Source organism: Carcharhinus amblyrhynchos, chromosome 1 (genome assembly GCF_965287045.1).
Source record: "Carcharhinus amblyrhynchos chromosome 1, sCarAmb.v2.hapA, whole genome shotgun sequence".
NCBI lineage: Eukaryota > Metazoa > Chordata > Chondrichthyes > Carcharhiniformes > Carcharhinidae > Carcharhinus > Carcharhinus amblyrhynchos.
The window spans coordinates 130106238-130131996 of NC_137324.1; the positions used below are offsets into that span (position 1 = coordinate 130106238).

Genomic DNA, 25759 nt, shown 5'->3' on the forward strand with positions numbered 1-25759 from the left:
CAGCTGGGTTAATGGGCTGGTGCAAAGAAACTGAAGACAAAACATTTGAATAATAATAGGGTAACTCCAGCTTTCTGAACTTTAAAGGCCTTCAATGTCCTAGCCATCCTTTATTTCCAGGGCTGCCAAAGAGAAAATCCTAAATTAAGAAATGTCATTCTTACGTTCTTATGTTCTTATTCCCACATTTGTAAGGATCTGTCAATATGTACCAGCTCCCAAAGTGCTACAGCTAACTCACATACAAATGTTGCTGTATTAACAATTCAATATCTTTATGTATCTGTGTGTTGTCAGTGTCAGGTAGTGACAATTTTTTATCAAGCATTTTCCTAGATTAGTGTAGCCCTCACGTTCTTTAGGTTGTTTCAGAAAGGCTGGTATTAGTAATTTTGTTCAACAATTCTGTTTTATTTTCATAGACAATTACAAGTACTTGAGACAAAGTTATATTTCCCTAATGTAAGAGGAAGTACAGAGATACCGCAACCTTCATGGTTTCAGAAAGCAACTCTGGCAGAAGTGCACTTCTCCACATTCTTAATACTATTAACCACATTTAAACTATAAAGGGAAAGTGGGACGTGGGGGTGGGGGGTGGGGGGGGGGAGGGGGCAAATGCCAATGCACTGATGTACACCAGCTTCCAAAATCTATTCCCCATCCCAAAAATTGTAAGTGAAAGTGACAGAGGTAAAGGCTACTGCCACCTGATGCAGGACAGGCTGTTTGGTTTAATAACAATCAAAGCATTCCTGTATGTACTTAGGATATTGTGCAATTATTAAAAAGAAAGACTTGCATTGATATAGATAGCATTTATGCTATAGCTTCAGGCTTCTCAATACATTTTACAGCCACTTTTTAAAATATGTAGTCATTGTTGTAATCTAGGAATTTTAGCAACCAATTTGCGCATAGCAAGCTCTCACATACAGCAACAGTGCAATGATCAAATCACCTGTTCTTGTTAAGTTGACTGAGGCATAAATATTGATCAGGAAACAAAGGAGAACTCCCCTGTTCTTCAAAGTGTTAAGAAGTATCACAACACTAGGTTAAAGTCCAACCAGTTATGGACTCGAAATGTCAGATCCTTCCTCTCCTTACAGATGCTGCCAGACCTGCTGAGATTTTCCAGCATTTTCTCTTTTGATTTCAGATTCCAGCATCTGCAGCAATTTGTTTTTATCCTGGAGATTTGTTCACTTTTAAGCTTGCCAACACCTCCAAAACCTTATCACTCCTTATGTCGATTTGCTCAAGAGCGTCGCAGTCTCTGGCCTTGAGTTCCATACCGTCATCCTCATTCTCTTGGGTGAAGATGGATATGAAGCATTCATTGAATGCTCTACCATTGTCTGCTGGCTCCACCCACGGCGGCACAGTGGTTAGCACTGCTGCCTCATAATGTCAGCGTCCCGGGTTCAATTCCCGGCTTGGGTCACTATCTGTGTGGAGTTTGCACATTCTCTCTGTGTTTTATGTGATCCATCTGGGTGCTCCGGTTTCCTCCCACAGTCCGAAAGATATGCTGGCTAGGTGCATTGGCCGTGCTAAATTCTCCCTCAGTGTACCCAAACAAACATCGGGGTGTGGTGACTGGGGGATTTTCACTATCAAATAAACTGGTTGGACTTTAACCTGGTGTTGTGAGACTTCTCACTGTGTTTACCCCAGTCCAACGCCGGCATCCCCACTTCAAAGTGGTGTCGTGGGACCTTTTACAACCACCTGGGAGGGCAGCCACAGTCTTAGTTTGCTTGTTTCAGCTGAAAGACAGCACCTCCAAGAGTGCAGCACTCCCTCAGTATGCCAATTAATCCCAACTCCCTTCTCTTTTCCCATAACCATGTAAATTATTTCATGGAATCACAGAATCACACAATACAGAAGAGGCCCTTCAGTCCATCAAGTCTATACTGACACATGAGAAACACCTAACCTACCTATCTAATCCCATTCACCAGTACTTGGCCCGTAGCCTTGAATGTTATGATTGGCCAAGTGCTTATCCAGGGGATATGAGACCACCCACCTCCATCGCCCTCTCAGGCAGCACATTCCAGGCTGTCACCACACTTTGAGTAAAAATAATTTTCCTCACATCCCCCGTAAGCCTCCTGCCCCTCAGCTTAAAGCTATGTCTCCTTGTGACTGACCCTTCAACAGATGGGAACTGCTGTTCCCTATCCATTCTGTCCATGTCCCTCACAATCTTGTACACCTCAATCAAGCCACTCTGCAGACTTCTCCACTCCAATGAAAACAACCCCAGCCTACCCGACCTCTCTTTGTAACATAAATGTTCCAACCCCAGCAGCATCCTGGTGAATCTCCTCTGCACCTCTTCCAGCGCAATGACATCCTTCCGATATTGTGGCAGTCAGAACTGCGCCCAGTACTCCAGCTGTGGCCTCACCAAAGTGCTGTACAACTCCATCATGACTTCCCTGCTTTTGTAACCTGTGCTTCAATTGATAGAGGCAAGTGTCCCATATGTCTTTACACCACCCTACTCACGTCAGTGGTAGGGAAACTACTGGAGAAAATTCTGAAGGAAAAAAATCTATCTCCACTTAGAGTGACAAGGCTTGATCAGGGATAGTCCGCATGGCTTTATCAGAATGGCACAGTGGTTAGCACTGCAGCCTCACAGCTCCAGGGACCTGGGTTTGATTCCCGTGCTTGGGTCGTTGTCTATGTAGAATTTGCATATTTGCCTATGTCTGCGTGGGTTTCTTCTGGGTGCTCCAGTTTTCTCCCACAGTCCAAAGGCGTGCTGGTTAGGTTGATTGGCCATGCTAAATTGCCCCTTAGCGTCCCAGGATGTGTAGGTTAGAAGGGTCAGCAGGGAAAATGTGTGGGGTTGCGAGGATGGGGCCTGGGCAGGACTGTTATCGATGGAGACTCAATGGGCCGAGTGGCCTCCTTCTGCAGTGTAGGGTTCCTATGAATCTATGGACTTACAGCAAAGCCCTGTACACCTAATATGCTGCTCCACCTTCAGAGATCCATGGATTATCATCTCACACTTTTCAGAGTTACATTCCATCTGCCACTTATCTGCCCATTTGACCATCCCATCTATATCTTTTTGTAGCCACTGAAGGCAGGATTTTTCTGCGCTTACCCCAGGGCTGGAAAAGCCTGAGATCAACCGACCTTTGAGCAATTCTGGTGGCGGGCAGGACAGGAAACTTCAGCGCTCAGCCTTACTGTTAACCACCCAGCCAATCATTGTGCCATCTGCTAATTTCCTAATCCAACCCCCTATATAGTCATCTATGACTTTTTTTATAAGTGACAATTAATAGGTGACCCAGAACAGATCCCTGTGGTACGCCATTGGACACAGGTTTCCAGTCACTAAAGTAGCCTTCTGTCATCACTCTGTCTCCTACAACTGAGCTAATTTTGAATTCATCTTATGAAATTACCCTGTATCCCATATGCATTGCCTTCTTTATAAGTCTCCCATGTGGGACCGTGTCAATGTAGACCACATCAGCTGCACTACTCTCATCTACACGCCTGGTCACCTCCTCAGAAAATTCAATCGATTTTGTTAGGCATGACCGCCCTCTGACGAAGCCATGCGGACTATCCCTGATCAAACCTTGCCTCTCTAAGTGGAGATAGATTTTCTCCTTCAGAATTTTCTCCAATAGTTTCCCTATCACTGACGTAAGACTCACTGGTCTGTAGTTCCCTGGCTTATCTCTACAACCCTTCTTAAATAGTGGAACCACATTAGCTGTTCTCCAGTCCTCTGGCACCTCCCCTATGGTCAGTGCTGTATTAAAAATTTGGGTCAGAGCCCTTGCAATCTCCTCCCTTACCTCACAAAGCAGTCTGGAACACAATTAATCCAGAGATTTGTCAAAGCTTTGACAAAGGGTCATCTGGACTCGCAATGTCAGCTCTTTCCTCTCCTTACAGATGCTGCCAGACCTGCTGAGATTTTCCAACATTTTCTCTTTTGATTTCAGATTCCAGCATCTACAGCAATTTGTTTTTATCCTGGAGATTTGTTCACTTTTAAGCTTGCCAACACCTCCAAAGCCTTATCACTCCTTATGTCGATTTGCTCAAGAGTGTCACAGTCTCTCACCTTGAGTTCCATACCTTCATCCTCATTCTCTTGGGTGAAGGTGGATGTGAAGCATTCATTCCATACTCTAACAACGTCCTCTGGCTCCACCCACGGCGGCACAGTGGTTAGCACTGCTGCCTCACAGCGTCAAGGTCCTGGGTTCAATTCCTGGCTTGGGTCACCGTCTGTGTGGAGTTTGCCTATTCTCTCCGTGTTTTATGGGATTCATCTGGGTGCTCTGGTTTCCTCCCACAGTCCAAAAGATATGCTGGTTAGGTGCAATGGCCATGCTAAATTCTCCCTCAGTGTATCCAAACAAACGTCAGAGTGTGGTGACTGGGGGATTTTCACAGGAACTTCATTGCAGTGTTAATGTAAGCCTAGTTGTGACTAATAAATAAACTTTATAAAAAACACATATTGGCCCCTTGGTCCCTAATGAGCCCTATTCTTTCCCTCGTTATCCTCTTCTCATTGATATATTATAGAATATCTTGGGATTCTCCCTACTTTTACCATTCAGCCCTTTCTCATATCCCCTCTCTGCTCTCCTAATTGCACTCTTAAGATCCACCCTGCATTTTCTGTACTCCACTAATGCCTTCATTGATTTGCTCCTCTTGTACCTGCTAAAAGCCTCTCTTTTCCTTCTCATCCTATTCTGGTCAACCATGGTTCTCTGGGCCTGTTACACCTTCCTATCACCCTAGAGGGAACATGCTGGGTTTGCACCATCCCCTTTGCTCTTCTGTGGATTTCTCCACAAATAAATGTTCCCAGTCTACTTTGGCCAGATCTTGCCTTATTTTACTAAAATCTGCTCTCTCCCAATACGAAACTTTTTTATAACTTGTCTATTTCCTTGTCCATTACAAGCTTAAATTGCACCGTGTTGTGATCGCTATCACTAAAATGCTCCGCCACCACAACCTCAACCACCTTCTAGCACTGCACCTTCCCTCATTGGATCCTAGGATGGCACACATATCAAAAAAAACACTCCTCCAAGCCCTTAGCGCTGTGTCTGGCCCAGTGAATATTGGGAAAATTAAAATCGCCCAATATAATACCTTATTGTTACTGTTTTACACACCACGATGAATTGGGCATACATTTGCTCCTCAATATCCCTCTGACCATCTGGAGGTCTATAATAAACATCTAGCAATGTGACTGCCTCAACGTTATTCCTAAGCTCGACCCACAAAGCTTCATTCAATACCCCCTCCAAGATTTCTACTCTCCTTACTGCGGTAACTCCTTAACTAATAAACAATACCTCCTCCTTTTTTACCCTCTCCTCTGTCTCACATGAAGATTCTATATGCTGGATTCTATTTCCCTTAAAATATTTACCCAATTCTGTTTTGAATCCTATGAGTGAATCTACTTCCGCCACGCTTTCAGACAGTGCATTCCAGACCATAACTCACTGAGTTAGGAAAATGTTTCACATTGCCACCTTCAGTTCCTTTACTAATCACCTCAAATCTGCATGCTCTGCTTGCAGACCTCCTTGCCATTGGAAACAGTTCATCTTATTTTTTTCTATGAAAACATAAGCTTATTGCAACCAACCCAACTTCAATTTTTAACAAAAAGGAAACAGCAAACAGTACACCACAGGTTTTGGCCAAAAGCCTTTCAAAAGGTGAGGCCCTGCCACAGGTCTGGTGCTTGGAAAAGATCAACCGTGAGAGAGCAACAATTTCCAGAAGAGCTTGCTGCATTGATGAAGCTTTCCAGACTATTCAATGTAAAAGAATGACAAAAGGTCCTGGCAACAAATCGGGCACCAGGTAAGAGAGAGGTTTCTAGATTAATGGGTGCAGTAATGGACACCTTCATGCTGGAGACTGATGGACAGACAGACAGACATGACTGACAGTCATGCTTCTGCTTGGTCCCAGGAAGGCCTCAAGGTTTATTCCTCCAAAGGAATGGGTCAGCAAAGAGGTCGATTCCTAATCGAGGGTCTGGCAGTGGTGTCAGACGAGGTTCATTAAACTCTCGTAATGGTTAACATCACTGCATCAGGGCCTGCAGGGCTATCTGGCTGAGCACTTGGATGAGGTCTGACTGTGTGTACCGATAGCACAGGCCCCAGCTCGCTCTGCAGGGTAGCGCAGTGGTTAGCACTGCTGTCTCACAGCGCCAGGGATCCGGGTTCAATTCTGAATCCGCTCTCACCGCACACCCAACACTCACCCAGCAGCTCTCGCTGTACTCAGGATCCCGGCCTAACATCCCAATTCTCCCCCTCATCCTCACACACAATCCAATGACGCCAGCCTCGTATGCGCCCCCATCCTTCAATGTGACACAAAATGCAGGCTGCAGAGGTTGTGACTATTCCCACACCAGCAACCTCCTTCCCACATCGAAAATTCCCCTTCTGAGTTCCTGCTTACAGACCATGAAAGAACTGTCAGCAGCCCACACCCAGCAGCCCAAGGAGAAAGAGAGAGCAGCAGTAGCACAGCAGTGACAAAGAAGCTCTGTCACTCAATCTGACACTCTCAGTCACCTGCACACACACTGGGGCTGCAGCAACTTCAAAGGTGGTGGGGAGTCAGTGTTTAGATGCCAGGTGTAGTGACAGTCACGAGTGTAGGAGAGTCCTGGCTTCGATAACCCATTTGGGAAGAATAATTCCCTTTAGTTTGATTGAATTGGAGGATCCTGCAGCACTGACATTTTGAAATGTGGCAATGATTGAAGCCAGAATCTGCACGTATGCACAACTCCAGTGAATCAGCCAGCCCTGGGAGTGCTTTTTTAATGAATGATATAGAGGACATCTCTAACCAGAATAAGAAAAGCATTTAAAAGTGTCATTTTATATCATTCTTCCTCATTCATCAATGTACCGTTAGGAACCATCATCCAAATCATGTAATCAATTTGCAAAGACTATGAGGCTATTCCCAATGGAAATCTATGCTCATCAATACACTCTTAGGACATGGTACCTGAAGCAGGAGGAGGGCAGTGTGTTCATCAATTTGGAATGAACAATCAATATTATAAGCACATGTATTCATTGTCACATGGCCACATTCATAAAAATGTTGGCAGATGTTAATCTGTGATGCTGACATTGACGATGCAGAAAAAGAAGTCCAACCCCAAGTGGGAACAAACTATCTCTGAATCTATGAGGAAGGCTTACCTTTGTCACAGACGGGCTTTATAGACAAAGAACTCATCCGAGATTCCCCTGAGTGAGTGATGACTTAGGTTCCTGGGCGATACATGCTGAAAGAATCTATTTGAGATCCATTGACTCTAACTCATGATGGTTGTGGCAAAATGTGGCCTATTCGCTGGGTTAGTTCTCCAAATTACATACCCATCTCTGCAGCCAGTCCACTCATCTGATTATAGTAGTCATCACCTCTAAAGGAGGAGGCAAATCCTAAGCTTTGGAAGAAGTGTCATCAGCATAATCATTGCCTCCATTGGTCTGATGGTAGTAATTATATTCACTCATTGAGTTTCCATTATTTGATTTGATTTGACTTATTATTGCCACATGTATTAACATACAGTGAAAAGTATTGTTTCTTGTATGCTATACAGACAAAACATGCCATTCATTGAGAAGGAAACGAGGAAGTGCAGAATGTAATGTTACACTCATAGCTAGGGTGTAGAGAAAGATCAACTTAATGCAAGGTAAGTCCATTCAAAAGTCTGACAGCAGCAGGGAAGAAGCTGTTCTTGAGTCGATTGGTACGTGACCTCAGACTTTTGTATCTTTTTCCCGAAGGAAGAAGGTGGAAGAGAGAATGTCCGAGGTGTGTTAGGTCCTTAAGTATGCTGGCTGCTTTGCTGAGGCAGCAGGAAGTGTAGACAGAGTCAATGGATAGGAGGCTGGTTCGCGTGATGGATTGGGCATTCATATCCCTTTGTAGTTTCTTGCGGTCTTGGGCAGAGCAGGAGCCATACCAAACTGTGATATAACCAGAAAGAATGCCTCCTATGGTGCATCTGTTGGTGAGTTGGTGAGAGTTGTAGCTGACATGCTAAATTTCCTTAGTCTTCTGAGAAAGTAGAGGCGTTGGTGAGTTTTCTTAACTATAGTGTCGGCATGGGGGGACCAGGGCAGATTGTTGGTGATCTGGACACCTATAAACTTGAAGCTCTTGACCTTTTCTACTTCGTCCCCATTGATATAGAGGGGGGCATTAATGGAGTTGATCCAGGATAGGGAGGTAGCAGAGCAGACAACAGGGAGCTACCAACAGTATTGATGCTTCAGCAGTTGAGGACATTGGGCAATCATTGTCCTATCTATCATTGCCTCCCAGTTTGACATGACTGGTGATCTCTTATCGTTCCAACTCTGGCCGTAACTCTGAAATGGGTAAGATTAGTGTCCACCAGAGGGGACACTGTCTCAGAGACATTGTATGTTCAAGCAAAGCTAACGTTAGTGTTGTGAGGTAGTCATGTTTCAGCAGAGAAACCTCATTCTTGGTATAAAAGGGAACAGTACGTCAGCCTTCTTCAGATCCATTTAAGCTGTACATTTTGTTCTTTCAAAAGCTAGAGATCAGTTTCAGAGCAAACAGCACATAAATGATAAAAGTAAAATACTGCGGATGCTGGAATCTGAAACAAAAGCAGAAAATGTGCAAAATCTCAGCAGGTCTGACAGCATCTGTGGACAGAGAAAAGAGCCAATGTTTCGAGTCTGGATGATTTGTCAGAACACACAAGCCAGTTTATGACCAGCATCTTAGAGGTAAGTTTTGTTTACATGCATGTGGGATGTAATACCACCCCAGATCTCAGAGTAAATCCTCATGTCACCCTGTATCAGCCCAATTATCTCTTGGGATGCCTGGATCTCTGAATGTCTCCTCGACATTGTTATCGATTTCTTGAGTCCCTCAGGAGTATTTGACAAATGCAGCTCTGAACTTGCCCAAACTTTCCAGCCTTTAGATTACTGATAAAGTCTTTTAATCCAATAAAGATTAACTTTATTTCAAAATACCCTATCAAGTGTTGAGTTCTTATTTAAACTTTGGGTTGGAAGTCCCACCTTTAATGCTTTGCATGTACATTCTGCCCATGTTTGGTCACTCTGACCTTCCTTTTTTCTTATTGTGTAAGTGCATTTCCCAGACTAACTTCAAGCTCCAAGTAACATTCCAATTCAGGTAGCAAACTAACTCCCACAGGTTTCATTCATTCCACTATCACTCATTGTCATCTGAGGGTGTTCATAAGATTTACTAACTATTCCTAATAGCTATTCACTTCAGCTATTTGATTGCCATTTTAACTACATCAGTGCTACACTGTGGTTACCAATGCAATAATGACTAGATAATCTGTATTATGTTGGTTGAGGAATAAATATTGGCTGGAGCACCAGGGAAAACACCTCTGTTCTTCACTGAAATAGTGCCATGGAGTATTATATCCATCTAAACTTGGTGCTTGGTTTAATGTCTCATCCAAAAAATGGCACCTCCCTCAGTACTGCACTGAAGGCTCAGCCTTGATTTTATGTGTTCAAGACCTGGAATGGGCCTTGAATCCAGAACCTCATGATAAAAGGTTGCAGCACAAGGTAAGAGCTCATGGTGGTAATATGTTAGCACAGATAGTTAAGGAATGGCTAACTAACAGAAAGCAGATTCAGGATAAATGGACCATTTTCAGGTTGGCAAATTGTAACTAGTGAAGTGCCACAGGCATTAGTGCTGAGACCTCCATTTATGATCTATATCAATAACTTGGATAAAAGAACTGAGTATATTGGAGCCAAATTTGCTGATAATACAAAGGTAGGTAAAGAAAGTTGTGAAGAGATATATAGAGAATTTAAATGAATGTGCAAATTCTGTCATATGGAGTATGATGTGGGGAAGTTTGAAGTTTTCTATTTTGGTAGGAAGATTAGAAATTGAAAATGTTACTTAAATGGGGACAGACTGCAGAATGCTGTGATACAAAGGGAACTGAATGTCCCTTATACATCAATCACAAAAGATTGCCATGTAGATACTGCAAGTCATTAGATGACAAATGGATTGTTGGCCTTTATTGCATGGGAATGGAGTATAAAAAATAGGGAAGTCTTACTGTAACTGTACAGGGTATTGGTGAGACCACATTTAGAGTACTGCATATAGTTTTGGTCCCTTTACTTGGGGAGGGATATACTTGCATTGAAGGTTAATTCCTGTGTTAGCCACTGGAACATTTAAACCGTTTTCTCCAGCTATTTTCCCCTTGTGTGACCAACAAAAGACAGGCACTTAAATGAACTCCCTCTTGATTTAATGTTTCAGGCAACAATACTCAACATTAATAGACATTAATTGCTACATCTCGTTAACTTACTTAATTCAAGTCATTTCCCTTCAATCTTAACTTTAACTAATTTAACTTCAACTCCAATCCTAGTTTAACTCGAACTTTAACTCATTTAACATTCAGTTTAACTTTAGCTCTAAGTTTTGACTGAAAACAAATACTGAAAACGCTTAAGTGAACTGACCAGGTCTATCCTTGGGTATGGATCTTTCTCGCAGTTCTTTGTTCCTCTGATCTTTGTTGTTCTTCGCTGAAGCTAATCTTCAGGGCACATGTCGAGAATGTGTTTCTCGAGTTTCTGTTGAGGGAAAGACTCAAAGTTCTTCTTTATATCTTAAACTTTGCATATCCTGCCAGAAAATTCTCAGGCACTTGACCAGTGATAACACGGGAAGCTGATCACAATGTTCTATTATAGCCAATGAAGTTACTTGTAAACAACTCCCAAATATTTATATCAAGTTACATGTAAGTCACATTGCCTCACCATATATAGAATACGGCAATTATGGGCACCTCCAATGTGTCTAGCACCCGTCCAAGCAACCATCTTTATTTAGACAACAGAGGAAGTGTCAGTTCACATTTCACAGGACAGGTCACAACTTGCTTAAGCCTTTTCTGATCCATATCTGTGATTAACTTAACTTGACCCAAATTCCCACCATGCTCGATTGTAGCGCAATGCATTGTTGCATTTACCGTTGGCCACTCAGCCACACCGAGCATGTAGGGAATGGCTTTTTGGGAAAGGCTGTGTAGGAAGTATAGATATTAGGAGCAGGAATAGACCATTTGGTCCTTTGAGCCTGGTCCATCATTAAATATGATCATGGCTGCTCCTCTAGCTCAGTGCCATATTCCTACTTTCTCCCCGTACCCTCTGATGCCATTAAAATCTGAAAAATTATCTATCTTTTCATCAGTACATTCAGTGACTTGATCTCCACAGCTTCTGTGGTGGAGAATTTCACAGGTTCACTACCTGGAGTCTGCATGTTTTCCCCATGCCTGCATGGGTTTCCTGCAGGTGCTCCGGTCTCCTCCCACAATCCGAGTGGCGTGCTGATTAGATGCATTGACCATTTTAAGTTCTCCCTCAGTGTACCCAAACAGGCACCAGAGTTGACAACTAGGGGATTTTCACAGTAACTGCACTGCAGTGTTATTGTAAGTTAATGTACTCGCAACACTAATAAATAAGCTTTTAAACTTTGAGTGAAGAAATTTCTCCTTATCTTAGTCCTAAATGGTCTATCCCATATTCCGAGACTGTCACTTGGTTTCAGATTCCTCAACCAGGGAAAACATCCTCCCTGGATCTAGTCTATCCAACCCTGTTAGAATTTTGAGACATTAGATCTCTTGCAGTTTAGAAGAATGAGTGGTGATCTTATTGAAACATTTAAGGTTCTGAGGTTTTGACAAGGTCGATATCAAGAGGATGTTTCTCTTCATGGGGAAATTTAAGACTGGGAGCACAGTTTGAAGGTGAGGGGTCTTCCAGTGAAAAAGATGAGGATGAATTTCCTCTCGAGGAAGAGAGAGACAGAGGGTTGTTAATCTCTGAAATTCGCTTCTCCAGAGAGCTGTGGAAACTTCATGACTGAATATGTTTAAAGCTGCTCTGGACAGGTTTGTGACTGACATGGGAGTCAAGAATTATGGGCTGGTGGCAGGAAAGTGGAGTTAAGGCCACAATCAGATCAGCCATGATCTTAATGAATGGCTAGCAGGCTCTCAGGGCCGAATGGCCTGCTCCAACTCTTACTTCTCAGGATGTGATGATCATATGCAATGATTGCAGCACAGAAGAAGCTCACTCGGGCCATCTTACTTGTACTGGCTCTTTGCATCAGTAAATCAGCTAATGCTATTTCCCCAGAGACCTGCAAAGTCTTTTACCTTCAGGAGCTTATCCAATTCCCTGAGGTAATGATTGAATCTGCTTACACAGCACTCTCAGGCAGTGCATTCCAGATCCTAACCACAAAGTGTGTAAAAACAATTCTCCCGCTGTCGCTATTGCTCTTTTTGCCAATCAGTAAATCGCTGCCCTCTGGTTTCCCAACCTTCTGCTTCTCCTGATCTACTCTGACTTTGAACACCCCTATCAAATCCCCACTCAGCCTTCTCTTTTGCAAGGAGATCAAACCCTGCTTCTCTAATCTATCCGCATAACTGAAGTCCCTCATCTCCAAATTCTCATGAATCTTTTGTTCACCCTTCCTCAAACCTTCGTGATGTGGAGATGCTGGCTTTGGACTGGGGTGGGCACAGTAAGAAGCCTCACAACACCAGGTTAAAGTGCAACAGGTTTATTTGGAATTACGAGCTTTCGGAGTGTCACTCCTTCATCAGGTGAGTTGTACTCTTCCCTCCTAGATTGGGGTTCCCAGAATTAGCCACAATACAATACGCTAGTCAATGTTTTATTAAGGTTTCTCATAATTTCCTTCCTTTTGTACCCTATGCCTCTATTGATAAACACCTGAACCCTTACATCCTTTTAACCACTTTCTCAACCACCTTGACACCTTCAGTGATTTGTTTACATCTAACCCCGCAATCACCTTGTTCCTTCACCACATTAGAATTGTATCATTTATTTTATATTGCCTCCCCTCATTCTTCTGAGCAAGATGTATCATTTCATACTTCTGTGAAATGATGCATTATCTACTCATAAGGCTCTTAATCCTGTTCTTATTTCTTCGGTTCTTATATTCTAATCATGGAGTCATGGAATTATAGAGTCCCTACAGTGCAGAAGAAGGCCATTCAGCCCATCAAGTCTGCACCAATTCTCTGACAGAGCATCTTCCCCAGGCCCACCCTCGATCCTATCTCCATAAACCCACACATTTAATCCCCCTAACTTACACATCTTGGGACATCAGGAGGTAAGTTATTATGGCCAATCCACCTAATCTTCACATCTTTGGAGTGTGGTAGGAAATCAGAGCACCAGGAGGAATCCCGCACAGACAACGTGCAAACTTCGCACAGTCACCCAAGGCTGGAATCGAACCCGGGTCCCTGGTGCTTTGAGGCAGCAGTGCTAACCACTGTGCAACCATGTCATTCCCAGGACAGGAAGGAATAAACACAATGGCTACAAAAGCAGTTCAGAGGCTGGGAATTCTGTGGTGAGTTACTCACCTCCTGACTCCCCACAGCCTGTCCACCATACAAGGCACAAGTCCAGAATATGATGGAATATTTGTCTAACTCAGCCAGCTGGTTGATGTCAGTGAATGCATCTCCACCTGGCAGCCCCTGGTCACCACAATGCCAGCCTCTCAGGCTGATCAATGCACCATGGTCTCCTCCATCACACAGCAGTTCACAAAGCAGAATTCACAGGGCTACACAGGCATTAACGTTCTCTCCTCTCGCCTGTAGGACAAAGTGGCAAGAGAAACACAAGGGAACAAAACAGAGCAAGGAAAGCTGCTATCACCTCCTGAACCCAACAGGGGAAATGATTCTCCACAACATGGGTCAGTTGTGTTTGTCTCCGTGTCCCTGCCTTGCTGCAAACACACCGGCATATTCACTGCTGCCCCCCTTTGCAGCCTTTAAAATCACCGACTCCTCTAGCCTTCCTTGGAGAATGTAGAACATTCTCAAACAAATGAGACAAAGAACCTCCAAAAACGTTCAGACACTTTCCATTAGACAAAGTTCCAAAGGTTTAACTTACCTGTCTCCAGGCTGCCCGAGTGCAGGAACCATTTTGCTGCATCTTGCTTCTTTTTTACAAGAATAGATGGTTCAGATGTTACCAACACCTGTATTGTCCAAATGTATAAGAATGTTAGAACTAGGAGCAGGAGTAGGCCATCTGGCCCCTCGAGCCTGCTCCGCCATTCAATAAAATCATGGCTGATCTTTTTGTGGACTTAGCTCCACTTACCCGCCTGCTCCCCATAACCCTTAATTCCTTTACTGTTCAAACATTTATCTGTCCTTGCCTTAAAAACATTCAATGAGGTAGCCTCTACTGCTTCAGTGGGCAGGGAATTCCACAGACTCACAACCCTTTGTGTAAAGAAGTTCCTCCTCAACTCAGTTCTAAATCTGCTTCCCCTTATTTTGAGGCTATGCCCAAGCACATTGAAAACAACAAAAGTAAATTAAATTCCTCTCCCTCTGATATCTCCCAGAACTCTGAGTAGCATTGTGTATACATGTTGATGTGGGTGCATGTCACCTGAGGGTCAGGACTGGTGGCTGTGCTGATTACAGGTAGGAGAATGTGGGTGACATGAAAAGGTTGCTTTGTTTAATAAGTCCAATTCACACTCAGCCTATTGTTCCCCACTGACCATTTTTATTCCATCCAAGCCTTTGCAGATCACCCCACATCATGGAGGCATCACCTATTCTACAAAGCATGGCTGCTGTCAACAAATACAAAATCAGATGGCAATCAGAGCCCAGAATATTCTGCATCCCTGGAGAGAGGCTGGAAAGACAATGTATACGGACAGAATTATAGTGGAAAGATTTTAAACAACAGATCAGTTGCCAGATTTTCATTAAACAGAAGTATAGGAGGAAGCAAGCGGATTTGAGCTGGTAGGCTGGTAGAAAAGGTTAAGGCACATGGAATACAAGGACAGGTAGCTAGATGGATTGAAAACTGGCTGGGCAATAGGAGACAGAGAGTAGTAGTGGAAGGGTCCTTTTCTGGCTGGAGGTCAGTCACCAGTGGTGTGCCGCAGGGCTCAGTACTGGGACCTCTCCTCTTTGTAGTATATATAAACGACTTGGAAGAGGGCGTACATGGCGTGATCACCAAGTTTGCAGATGACACCAAGATGGCAGGATTGGCAGATACTAGGAAGACTGTCAGGTGACACAGCAGGATATAGATAGGTTGGTATATTGGGCAGATAGGTGGCAGATGGAATTTAATCCTGACAAATGCAAGGTGATGCATTTTGGAAGGAATAATGTAGGGAGGAGTTACATGATAAAAGGTAAACCGATTAAGAGTATAGAAATACAGAGGGAGCTGAGAGTGCAGGTGCACAAGTCTCTGAAGGTGTCAACACAGGTAGAGAAGGTTGTGAAGAAAGCTTACGGAATGCTAGCCTTTATAGGAAGGGGTGTAGAGTATAAGAGCTGCCGTCTAATGCTTCAGTTGTACAGAACGTTGGTTAGACCGCATTTGGAGTACTGCATCCAGTTCTGGTCACCTTACTACCGGAAGGACGTGGAGACCCTGGAGAGGGTGCAGAGGAGGTTTACCAGGATGTTGCCTGGCATGGAAGGACTGAGTTACGAGGAAAGATAGGGAAAACTGGGGCTCTTCTCCTTAGAAAGACGGAGATGGGAGAAAGTGGGAAAGTGGAACTGAGCCACTTCAGATCAGCCATGATCTTATTGAATGGCGGGGCAGGCTCCAAGGGCTAGATGGCCTACTCCTGCTTCTATTTCTTATGTTCTTATGTTCTTATTAAGGGGGGATCTGATAGAGGTGTATAAAATAATGAAGGGTATAGATAGAGTCAACAGTGGCAGGCTTTTTCCTAGATTGGAGACAAATATCACGAGGGGTCACAATCTAAGGGTGAGGGGGGAGAAGTATAATTTGGATGTGAGAGGAAGGTTTTTCACACAGAGGGTCGTGGGGGTATGGAACGCGCTACCGAGTAGGGTGGTGGAGGCAGGAACGTTGGGCTTGTTTAAGGTTTACTTAGATAGGCACATGAATGAAACAGGGATGGAGGGTTATATAAGACAGTTTTAAATAAGGGTCAGAGCCTCGGGTCGATACTGGAAATGTAATAGTAGATGTTAATGTTTTGTCTCTTTTAATCCGCAGGTGTCGGTCCACCTTGTTGTCTGACGAGGGGCATGCACACGGTGGGTCGTGCGTGGGCTGCTCTTGGATGTTTCGAGAGTAGCTTAGTACTTCGCGTTGCTGTGTGTGCTTAAAACTGGACCAGCAGACGGGCGCCGCAACAGCTCAGTGACTAGCACTGCTAGCTGTGCAGATACATGGATTTGGGCCAGTGTCTGTGGGAGTTTGCACATTCTCCCTGTGGTTGCGTGGGTTTCCTCCGGGCGCTCCGGTTTCCTCCCACACCCCAAAGATGTGCTCTTAGGCTGATTGGTGTAACAAATTGTCCCTAAACTATTCCCCCCTGAATCTGCTTACAATAGGGGTACCACGCGCATACACATGGGGCAAGGTAAGTGTAAGAAAATGCTTTAAAATGGCGGGTGGGCTCGTTGGGCCGAAGGGCCTGTTTCCCGTGCCAGGTTGTTCTTTGTTCTTTGTATTTCTCTAGAAGGAGCAGTTTTCAAAATATCCATTTTCACCATGGAGAGGAGAAGTAAAATTTTAATCTCACTATTCATGAGATTACTCTCTGCCGAACTTCCCTCTTTATTTTACTGTTAACACTATAGATTCCTGTTTGAAAGTACAAATATGACCTCAGTGAGGATCCACAGGGTGATTTTATTTTTCTTAAAATAACACTTCTCTACCAGTTGCACTATTTCAACACCATCTGAATCAGATCCATTCTTTTGCTGCACTCTCAAATCCCCAGCATCTGCTAACAAGAAAACTGCGGTCAGCAACTTCACTTTGCATTGCAGCCAGACAGTTTAAGGGTGTCATTTTTTGAGAGTCAATGAGAGAGTGGTGTGTCCAGCAGGTTCAGTGCGATGCGTACCTAATGTGGAGATGCTTCTCACTTTATGTTGCTAGCCTGCCTCTCATTTCCAGCCCACGCACTGGTTAGCAGAATTGTGAAAATGGGGGTCAGATGTCTTTTCCTATCAGTGTACAGCCTTCCCATCAGCAGACCCACTGCTGTGCTGCAACATGCTGATGACACAGTGAAACAGGGTCACCTCAGGCTAAAACCCAGAGGACTTGGACATTTGGGCAAACCTCTAAGTTTTGCCCTGTCTTGTATTCTGGAGCGGACACTCCAATTCTGCCAGTGTATCCATGTTGAGCTCACCAAGGTATAAACATTTGTGTCACAAGACAGAATTCTGCCAGAGATGAATGGACTGAATGAAAGCACTCTGAAGTATCTAGCGATCATGTTTGTCGCCTCCTGATGTGCCTGAAACCGGCAATGAAAGATGCATTTAGTGTTAATGATGTGAATCCATGGACCTTGCGCGCTGACCTTTGTAATTTTTGATGTGGAGGTGCCAGCGTAAGGTGGGGTAAGCTGAGTAGAAGTCTCACAGCACCAGGTTAAAGTCCAAAAGGTTTATTTGAGCTCCTTCATCAGGTGGGTGGAGAGTTGGGTTCACAAACAGAGCATGTATTCACAGAGACACAATTGCAAAATAATGGTTGGAATGCAAGTCTTAAAGGTATAGACAATGTGAGTGGAGAGAGGGATAATCACAGGTTAAGGAGATATAAATTGCCTAAGCCAGGACAGTTAGTGAGATTTTGCAAACCCAGGTTTACAGATTATGTGACATGAACCCAAGATCTCAGTTGAGGTCGTCCTCACGCGTGTGGAACTTAAATATCAGTTTCTGCACATCAATTCTGCATTGTCATTTGTCTTATATTAAAGTGTACAAAGAATTAACATTGTAACCATGATTAACAACTTGGTCTGTTATTAAAAAATATTCTGCAAAGACATTCCAGCCTACAAGCTGAATTTAATTTGGATAGCCTGTTCAAAAAAGGGAGCATTTCAGCAGAATGTAGTGAAAGTAAAAGTTAAACAAGAAACCACATTGCATACCCATGCAGATTTTTTCAAAAATTAACACCAACGCTATATTTCAATTTATTAATTTTCACCCAAGAAAAATATTTAATTTCCATTTTATAATAAATGTCAGGAGATAGTTTTATCCTGGTATTTACTGAAACTAGGTTTGAAAGCTGCAGACAAAGATTTAAGGCAGGGAGAATGGCGTGGGGTTTTAGCTCTGTGGTGTATGTGGCTTGTATTTATAGAAATCCTTGGTTGGATAGGTCAGGGACAGCACAGCATGCTGCTTCACAGTACCAGACACCTGGGTTCAGTCCCTGGCTTGGGTCACTGTGTGGAGTTTGTACGTTCCCCCTGTGTCTCTGTGGGTTTCCTCTGGGTGCTCAGGTTTCCTCCCACATTCTGAAAGAGGTGCTGGTTAGGTGCATTGACCTGAACAGGCGCTGGGCTGTGGCGACTAGTGGAATTTCACCGTGACTTCATTGCTTACATTGCAATGTAAGCCTTACTTGTGACTAATAAATAAACTTTACATTAAACCTTCCTTTAGTTGTCAATAAGATGGGGAAGGCTTTAGAAAAGGTTGTTGCCCTGGAGCAGATGGGTTTAGTGCTTGTGGTAGTAGGTCGAACCTGGGGTTGGAGGAGAATCAGAGAAGAGGTCCCGAGGGAGTGGGTTAGTGAAAGGTGGATGGGTCTCAGTGAGGGGGAAGTGTTTGGTGGGGTATTGTGGAGGTGATGGGTGTGTTTTACTGGGCCTGGAACAAACACTCCTGCTCCTCTTGGCCCAGAAGCAGTGTTGTAAAGGCACTTACCTAACAAATCCATTCCTCCTTTTGCCTGCCAGGCTTTCCTAAAGCTCAGGAAAACCAACTAACTGTGGGTAAAAATAGAAATGCTGTTAAAGTAGAGGCATGAATCTCCTTTAAATGATTCAACATCCAACCCACCTTCTGAGAACAGCTTGGTAACCCACCCTCATCCCATCTCCTTTGAAACCAGTAAGGGGTGTGATTGAGACAAGCCTTGGCCAGATATTAAGTTTTTAGCATTTCAACCTCCCACCAGCACAGCCCACTTATTTCAGGGTTAACATTACCTCCTGTCACTGGAATTTTATGCACCTCCCCTACCTCAGGGCAGGATGACTGGCAAGGGGAGGCCATAAAACTGGGTGACATGACAGTCATGCTATGCATACTGCCAATCCCTCTGCCTGCCCCTGCTGTGGTTTTACCAGCAGTGGTGAAGGGGTTGGGCAGCTTGTTTGCTTGTGAAACAATTAATGCCCTAATGTGACTGACGAGTAACCACTAAGGACCTTCTGCCACCACTGCTGGGATTTCACCAGTGGCAAGGGGGACTGACAACAAATGTCCTGCAAGTCAGGCAAAACTTGGCAGACTGGTGACTGGGCAAGGGCACCACCTTTTTGGGCTCTCTGCACCCATCAAAGACCCCTCTTCTATGATATTCCCTTCATTGGGTTTCCCCCCCACTGTGATCCAAACCTTCATCACCCACACCTTCACCTGGACCTGCCAACTTGGCACCAGTGACAGCCAGACCTAGCGTTTAAATCCAGTCTCCATTGGCATCTGCTATTAAGGACTCCCTGCAGTCCCAGCAGTGGCCATTGTTCCCGGTGGCGCTGCTGGGACCAGATAGCTGCTGGCCATTTGATTGTCTGACAGTCTCTGATTGCAGACGTCTTTCCTCACTGGGGCAGAAGAACCACCTCCAGTCCAATGGCCATTAAATGTCTGTGAGGCGAGCTGGTCAAGCGGAGACGGATTTGCTCTGACTTTGACACCCGCCATAAAATTCAGCCCTGCCCCTGTGTTCATTGGGGTCATTTTGCCCAGAATTTACAGGAGGCTGACAATTTTGACATGCCCTTTTAGATTTTTACACTTTTCTCGGCCAAATTATATTCTTGGGCGTTGAATTACTGGGAGCGTGGCTGATCTCAATGCAGCAAGGATAGTGCGGCATCCGGGACATTCATGAATAATGGAAATCCCTAAACCATAAGACTTGAAGATTGAAAAACAGAAGTGACTCAGAATGAAATTGGATGAATTAGAGACATACTGGGCACGTGAAATAAAAGGGGAAATGATGTATTTGATTAAGAGAAAGACAATATACTGAGCAGAACGATAAGAAAAGAGTTGGTCATCCATTAAAATCGTGCCAAACATCAGGGGAAGCTCTGAACTTCAGCACTGTGGAAACACATTCGGGTCAAATCCTCCGGCCTCCAAATCATTGGCATATGCACGTTGGGACCTGACGGAAGTCTTGACTTCTGATGGGCAATTCCCCTGATCCTCAGGACCTTCCATTGCAAAGGAACTGAACTGTGCTGGCCATATCAATACTGTGGTACAACAGCAGGTCAGACCTGTGAATGCCATAGCAAGTACATAAAAACTGAAATCAGGAGCAAGAGTAGCCTGCTGCATCTTTAATAAAGTCACAGCTCATTTGATTGTGGTCTCAATGCCACCATCCTGTCGAATCTTGATAAACTTTTGACTCCTCTGTTAGTCGAGAATCTACCCACCTCCTCTTTAAAAATATTCAATGACCCTGCCTCTACCACTCTCTGGGGAAGAGAGTGACTCACAATCCTCAGGGAAGATAATTCTTCTCAGCTCTGGCTTGAATGGGAAACCCTTAATTCTCCCACAAAGGAAAACATTCTTTTAGCATCCACTCTGTCAAGCCCCCTGAGGATCTTACATATTTCAATATGATTCCCTTTCAATCTTCTGAACTCCAATGGACACAGGCCAAACCTGCTCAACTTTTCCTCATAAGATAAAGCCTTTCATTCCAAGAATCAGTTGAGTGAACCTTCCCTGAAATCCTTCTAATGCAATTATGTCCTTTCTTACAGAAGCAGATTAAAACTGTACACAATCCTCAAGGTGTGGCCTCGCTGGCTGTTAACAAAACATTCTTGAACTTATATTCGATTCCCCTTGCAATAAATACCAACATTTCCTTGCCTTCTTACTTGCTGTATTTGTATGTTAACTTTTTGTGATTGAAGCACACTGAGATCTCTCTGTACCACAGAGTCCCACAATCTCTTCATTTAGACATTATGTTGCTTTTCTATTTTTTATGCCAATGTTTACATTTCCCTACATTATATTCTATCTGCTCTTTTTTTGGCCAATCACTTAACCTGTCTCTTATCTTTTTGCAGATCTCTTCACAATTTAGTAACTCCCCCAAGTCCATCCACCATCTTCTCCACTTGCCTGAATAAATGTGGCTCCAACAATGCTCGAGAAGCTTGACTCCATCCAAGACAAAGAAGCCCAGCTGATCGGCACCATACCCCTCGCCTTAATGTTTCACTCACAGTACATAGAGGCAGTGGTATGTACCATATGCAAGAGGCAATTCACCATAATTCCATTGACAGCTCCTACCAAACTTGTTTCCTCTACCACTAGCGGAAAAAGGACAGCAGATGCGTCAACTTGGAGCTTACCTCCAAGTCGTACGACTCCCTGAGTTGGAGCTACATTGTCGTTACTTCATTATTTCTGAGTCAAATTCTTGGAACTCCATTCTTAACAGGACAACAGATGTGCCTACACCAGCTGACTGCAGCGCTTCTAGAAGGTAGCTCACCATTGGCTGCTCAAGGGCAATTAGGGATGAGCAATAATTGCTGGCCTAGTCAGCAATGTTCATATCCCATAAATAGTCAAAAAAATGTAATATCTTTCTTATTATTATCAAATCCAGTCTCAGTCATCTCTCTTTAGCACGCATCATTTTAATTACATTTCATTGTTACACTTTGCAAACATTTTACTTAAGAGCATTAGAGAGCAGAGGCCATAACCATTTTTACATGCAAATCCAAGAAGTCACTTAATGAGTTATTTCCTCAATACATTGAGAATGATGATTTGGAAGCTTAATGATAAACTTGCGCTGAACTGTAACCAGAAACTGTTCTGAAAATGTTAATGAGTGAGATTTGCATAAGCAACAGGAGAGAAATGACAGGCAAGTCACTATAGTACTGGGAGAGGGCTTTTCTTATCCGATAACTATTCACAACAAGCACCTTTCATTTACGTAAAGACCATAACTTGAGGATCTTATGATTAGAAACATAGAAACATACAAAAACTACAGCACAAACAGGCCCTTCGGCCCATAAGTTGTGCCAAATGTATCCCTAGGTTTACCTATAACCCTCTATCTTATGAAGTCATTAGGTGTAAATGTAATGTATTCAATGCTCTTAGTTGATAATTATATAAATAATCTCCATTATCAATAATCTCCATTGGGCCTGTATCCCAGCCAGTTGAAATGGCTGTACACGCCCACTGGAGTCCATCAGTTCTAGTGCATATATTGGGAAGAGGAGTCAGGACATTATGATGTGGAGCAGATTTTTGAAAAACGTACACCAAAAAAATGTTACTTATGTGAGAAGTAAATAAAAATATGTGTGAATAGATGTGTTCTATTCTACTGTATCTCAGTTCATTATTGTTCTACCTGCATTTCGCTCCCTTTTGTTCAGTTAAACAGGCCCACTTATTGTTAATATATCCTGCTATCCACACTTATTGTGCAGAAAGGTCATATCATTATAAACCAGTATTTTGCTTAATTTTACAAGGAGTAGAAGTATATTAGTCACTTTGGAGAGAAACTGTGCATCTCATGGCCCTCAGTTACATTTGTTTCATATTTTAATGCTGCTTGCAAGTTAAACCAGAAGATTTGCTGTTCTGCTTCTTCCTGGGGCCATTCCAAATAGGTTTTAGTATTCATCAGTTTCCGAAGCTTGCAGAATCTCTGAGGAATGGTCTCCTTTGGAATTGACTCCAACAGAACAAGGATGGCTGTATCATCATTTTCATCAAATAGACGGAAATGGGTATAGTCCAGCTCATACTTACACCACTCACTTTGAACAAAATGCTGAGACAAAACAAACAGGGTTTTCCTGCTTTTCTCAATGGACTCGATAATGTTGTCAATTATCCACTTCCCTGGGATGAAATCACGCTTATGAAGGCAGAGCGTCAGAGGTGGGTGAGCACTCTCCAACTCTCTTACTAGGAAGTTTTCCACCCACTCTGAGTCCATTGCACTGTACGACACAAATGCATCATAACAAATGTCATTATTCCTCGCTTTCTTTGGCTTCCTCTTTGCCTTCAGCCATGCCCAAGTCATTTGGATATACCAGATCCCATGATACTTGTAACACATCATCCCAACAATGCCTGCTACCAAACATATGCCAATACACAGTAAGGCTAGCGACAGTGCTGTGTGACAGTCAAAAAAAGAGCGTTTACTATTTTGTATCAACATTCCCCTGAGAAACAGAGGTGAATCACAGATGTAATTCTCCTTTTGGTTCAACAGTTGGACAGTTATGTCATGATTCATATAAGACAGGAATTCACATGAACAAATGTAATTATTTTTTCCAGCCTCTAAAAACCGAAGATTCTTAAATGCTTTGATTTCTATATCTGTGAGTGAGGTGAGTTTATTATTGCTGATCTTCAGAATTTCCATCTTTGGTAAGTAACCATCACTTGGTAACCTTTTAAACTTATTATTGGACACATTTAATTCTTTGAGCAAAGGGAGATTAACATCAAAACTTCGGAGGGCATTGTTGCTTAAATCCAATACTTCAACATTTGGAGGGATGCACTCTTTTATACTTCTCATCTCACAGCTCGAAAGGTTCAGAAATTGTAGATTTTTTGGCCATTTGCAAGAAGTCTTCATGTCATGAAACCTATTCTGACTCAAATCTAAATGGGTAAGATTAGAAAGTGTGGATAATTTTGAACTTGTTACATCCAGGAATTTAAAATCATTCTTTTGCAAAATAAGATAACGCACAGAAGGCCAAGCTCCTGAACAGACTGTTTCCTCCAGTCTATAATCATTCAACAAATTGTTAGTTAAATCAAGTAACTCCACATTTTGCAATCTCCTGGATACGTGGCAAGGCATCAGGAACATGGTTAATTTTGTAAGTTTAGCTGTTTTAACATGTACAAATAACTCACTAATACTTGAAAGATCATAAAACAAATAAAACTTTCTAATAGATATGTTACTTAATGTTATTGAATGTAGGAAGTTGCTTGTAATGGGTTTTACATCAAACCATTTCCCAGTTCCTGAAAGTTCACAGTCTTCCACAACTAGTTCCGATAATTTTGTATTTATCAATGAATTTATAAAATTGAGCACCGCACCATCTGTAAAAGAAGTATTTCTGAAGGTGTATTTTCTCACTGCTGAGTTGTTCACTGTGGGAAATAAGCTTTTGTCAGGAAACGTTAAGTCTCTCAGCTCCATGTGGGTGGTGGATCCTGATAACTCAACAAGAATCTGCTGAGCCTGGTCTGGTTCATTCCAAAATGTATTGTGCAAACTCAAGGCAGCGTGGCTTATATTTCTGAATGAACTGAAACTTCCTTTCTGATACACAAGTAATTTCTCTGCCTTTACAATAAACTCCTCCAGATGTGTAACTCCTACAAAGTCATCTTCCTTCAGAAAAGATAGAGAAGGATTGCCGAATTCTAACCATCTGAGTTGGGTCAGATTTGAGAAAATTCTCCCTGATCCCAAATCTGTGTAATTATTCCCTGAAATGTTGAGGTATTGGAATTTGGAAAGATACTGAAACCAATTGGGTGACAGTTGAGTCAAAAGGTTATTGGACAAATCAAGATACTCCAGATCTGTATTGTGCTGGAACGCTGGCTCAGCAATGGACTGGATTTGATTTGACTGCAACAGGAGTCTTTTCAGTCTCACATATGTAATGAAATCAGTGTCCTTAATCTGTGAGATCTTGTTGTGTGACAGATCAAACGCAGACACGTTTTCCGATACATGTGGAATATTCTCTAACTTCAATGAAGAGCAGTTGCAGATGTTGTCAGAGTTGCATTGTTCACACACACTGTATTGGTGAGCGTTCCTTTCTGAGAAAGCTGTAGGTATAAAAATACACACGCCAAGAAGGATCTCCAGAGAGGGCAATCTCATTGTTCTCCTTCAGAGGTGTCTGAAATGGAAAAATAGTACAAATATTAAAATCCATAGAATCCCTAAGGCAGAAAGAGACTATTCAGTCCATTGGATCTGCACTCTCCGGAACAGCATTCTACCCAAGGCCCACTCCCTGGCTCTATCCCCATAATCTCATGCATTTATCACGGCTAAGCCACCTAACCGCACACTAAGGGTCAATTTAGCATGGCCAATCCACCTATTCTGTATATCTTTGGACCGTGGGTAGAAACCAGAGCACCTGGAGGAAATCCATGCAGACACAGGGAGGACATGCAAACTCCACACAGACAGTCACCCAAGGCCGGAATTGAACCTGGCTCCCTGCCGCTGTGAAGCAGTTGTGCTAACCACTGTGCCGTGCAATATTTTCTGCCCACCACTTCCTTAGGGGTACATCCTGATGGGTTTTCTTACGTTTCTGTTGGTCTCTGCAGGATGTTGTTTTAACTTCCGTGCATTGCAAACACCACTCTCTTGCTGTACTAATGGAGACTTTAAGA

The 25759-nt window shown here is 43.2% G+C and overlaps 1 protein-coding gene across 1 annotated transcript in view; it reads right to left on the reverse strand.

The window, feature by feature from the left end:
• Positions 1-25245, reverse strand: part of LOC145341189 (uncharacterized) — a 38837-nt gene extending 13592 nt beyond the window's left edge. The window contains exon 1 of the mRNA XM_080186145.1: positions 22840-25245. Coding sequence (XP_080042271.1) covers positions 22840-25232 — 2393 coding nt within the window. The 5' untranslated portion in view covers positions 25233-25245. The remainder of the gene's footprint in view (positions 1-22839) is intronic.
• Positions 25246-25759: the final 514 nt, after the last annotated feature.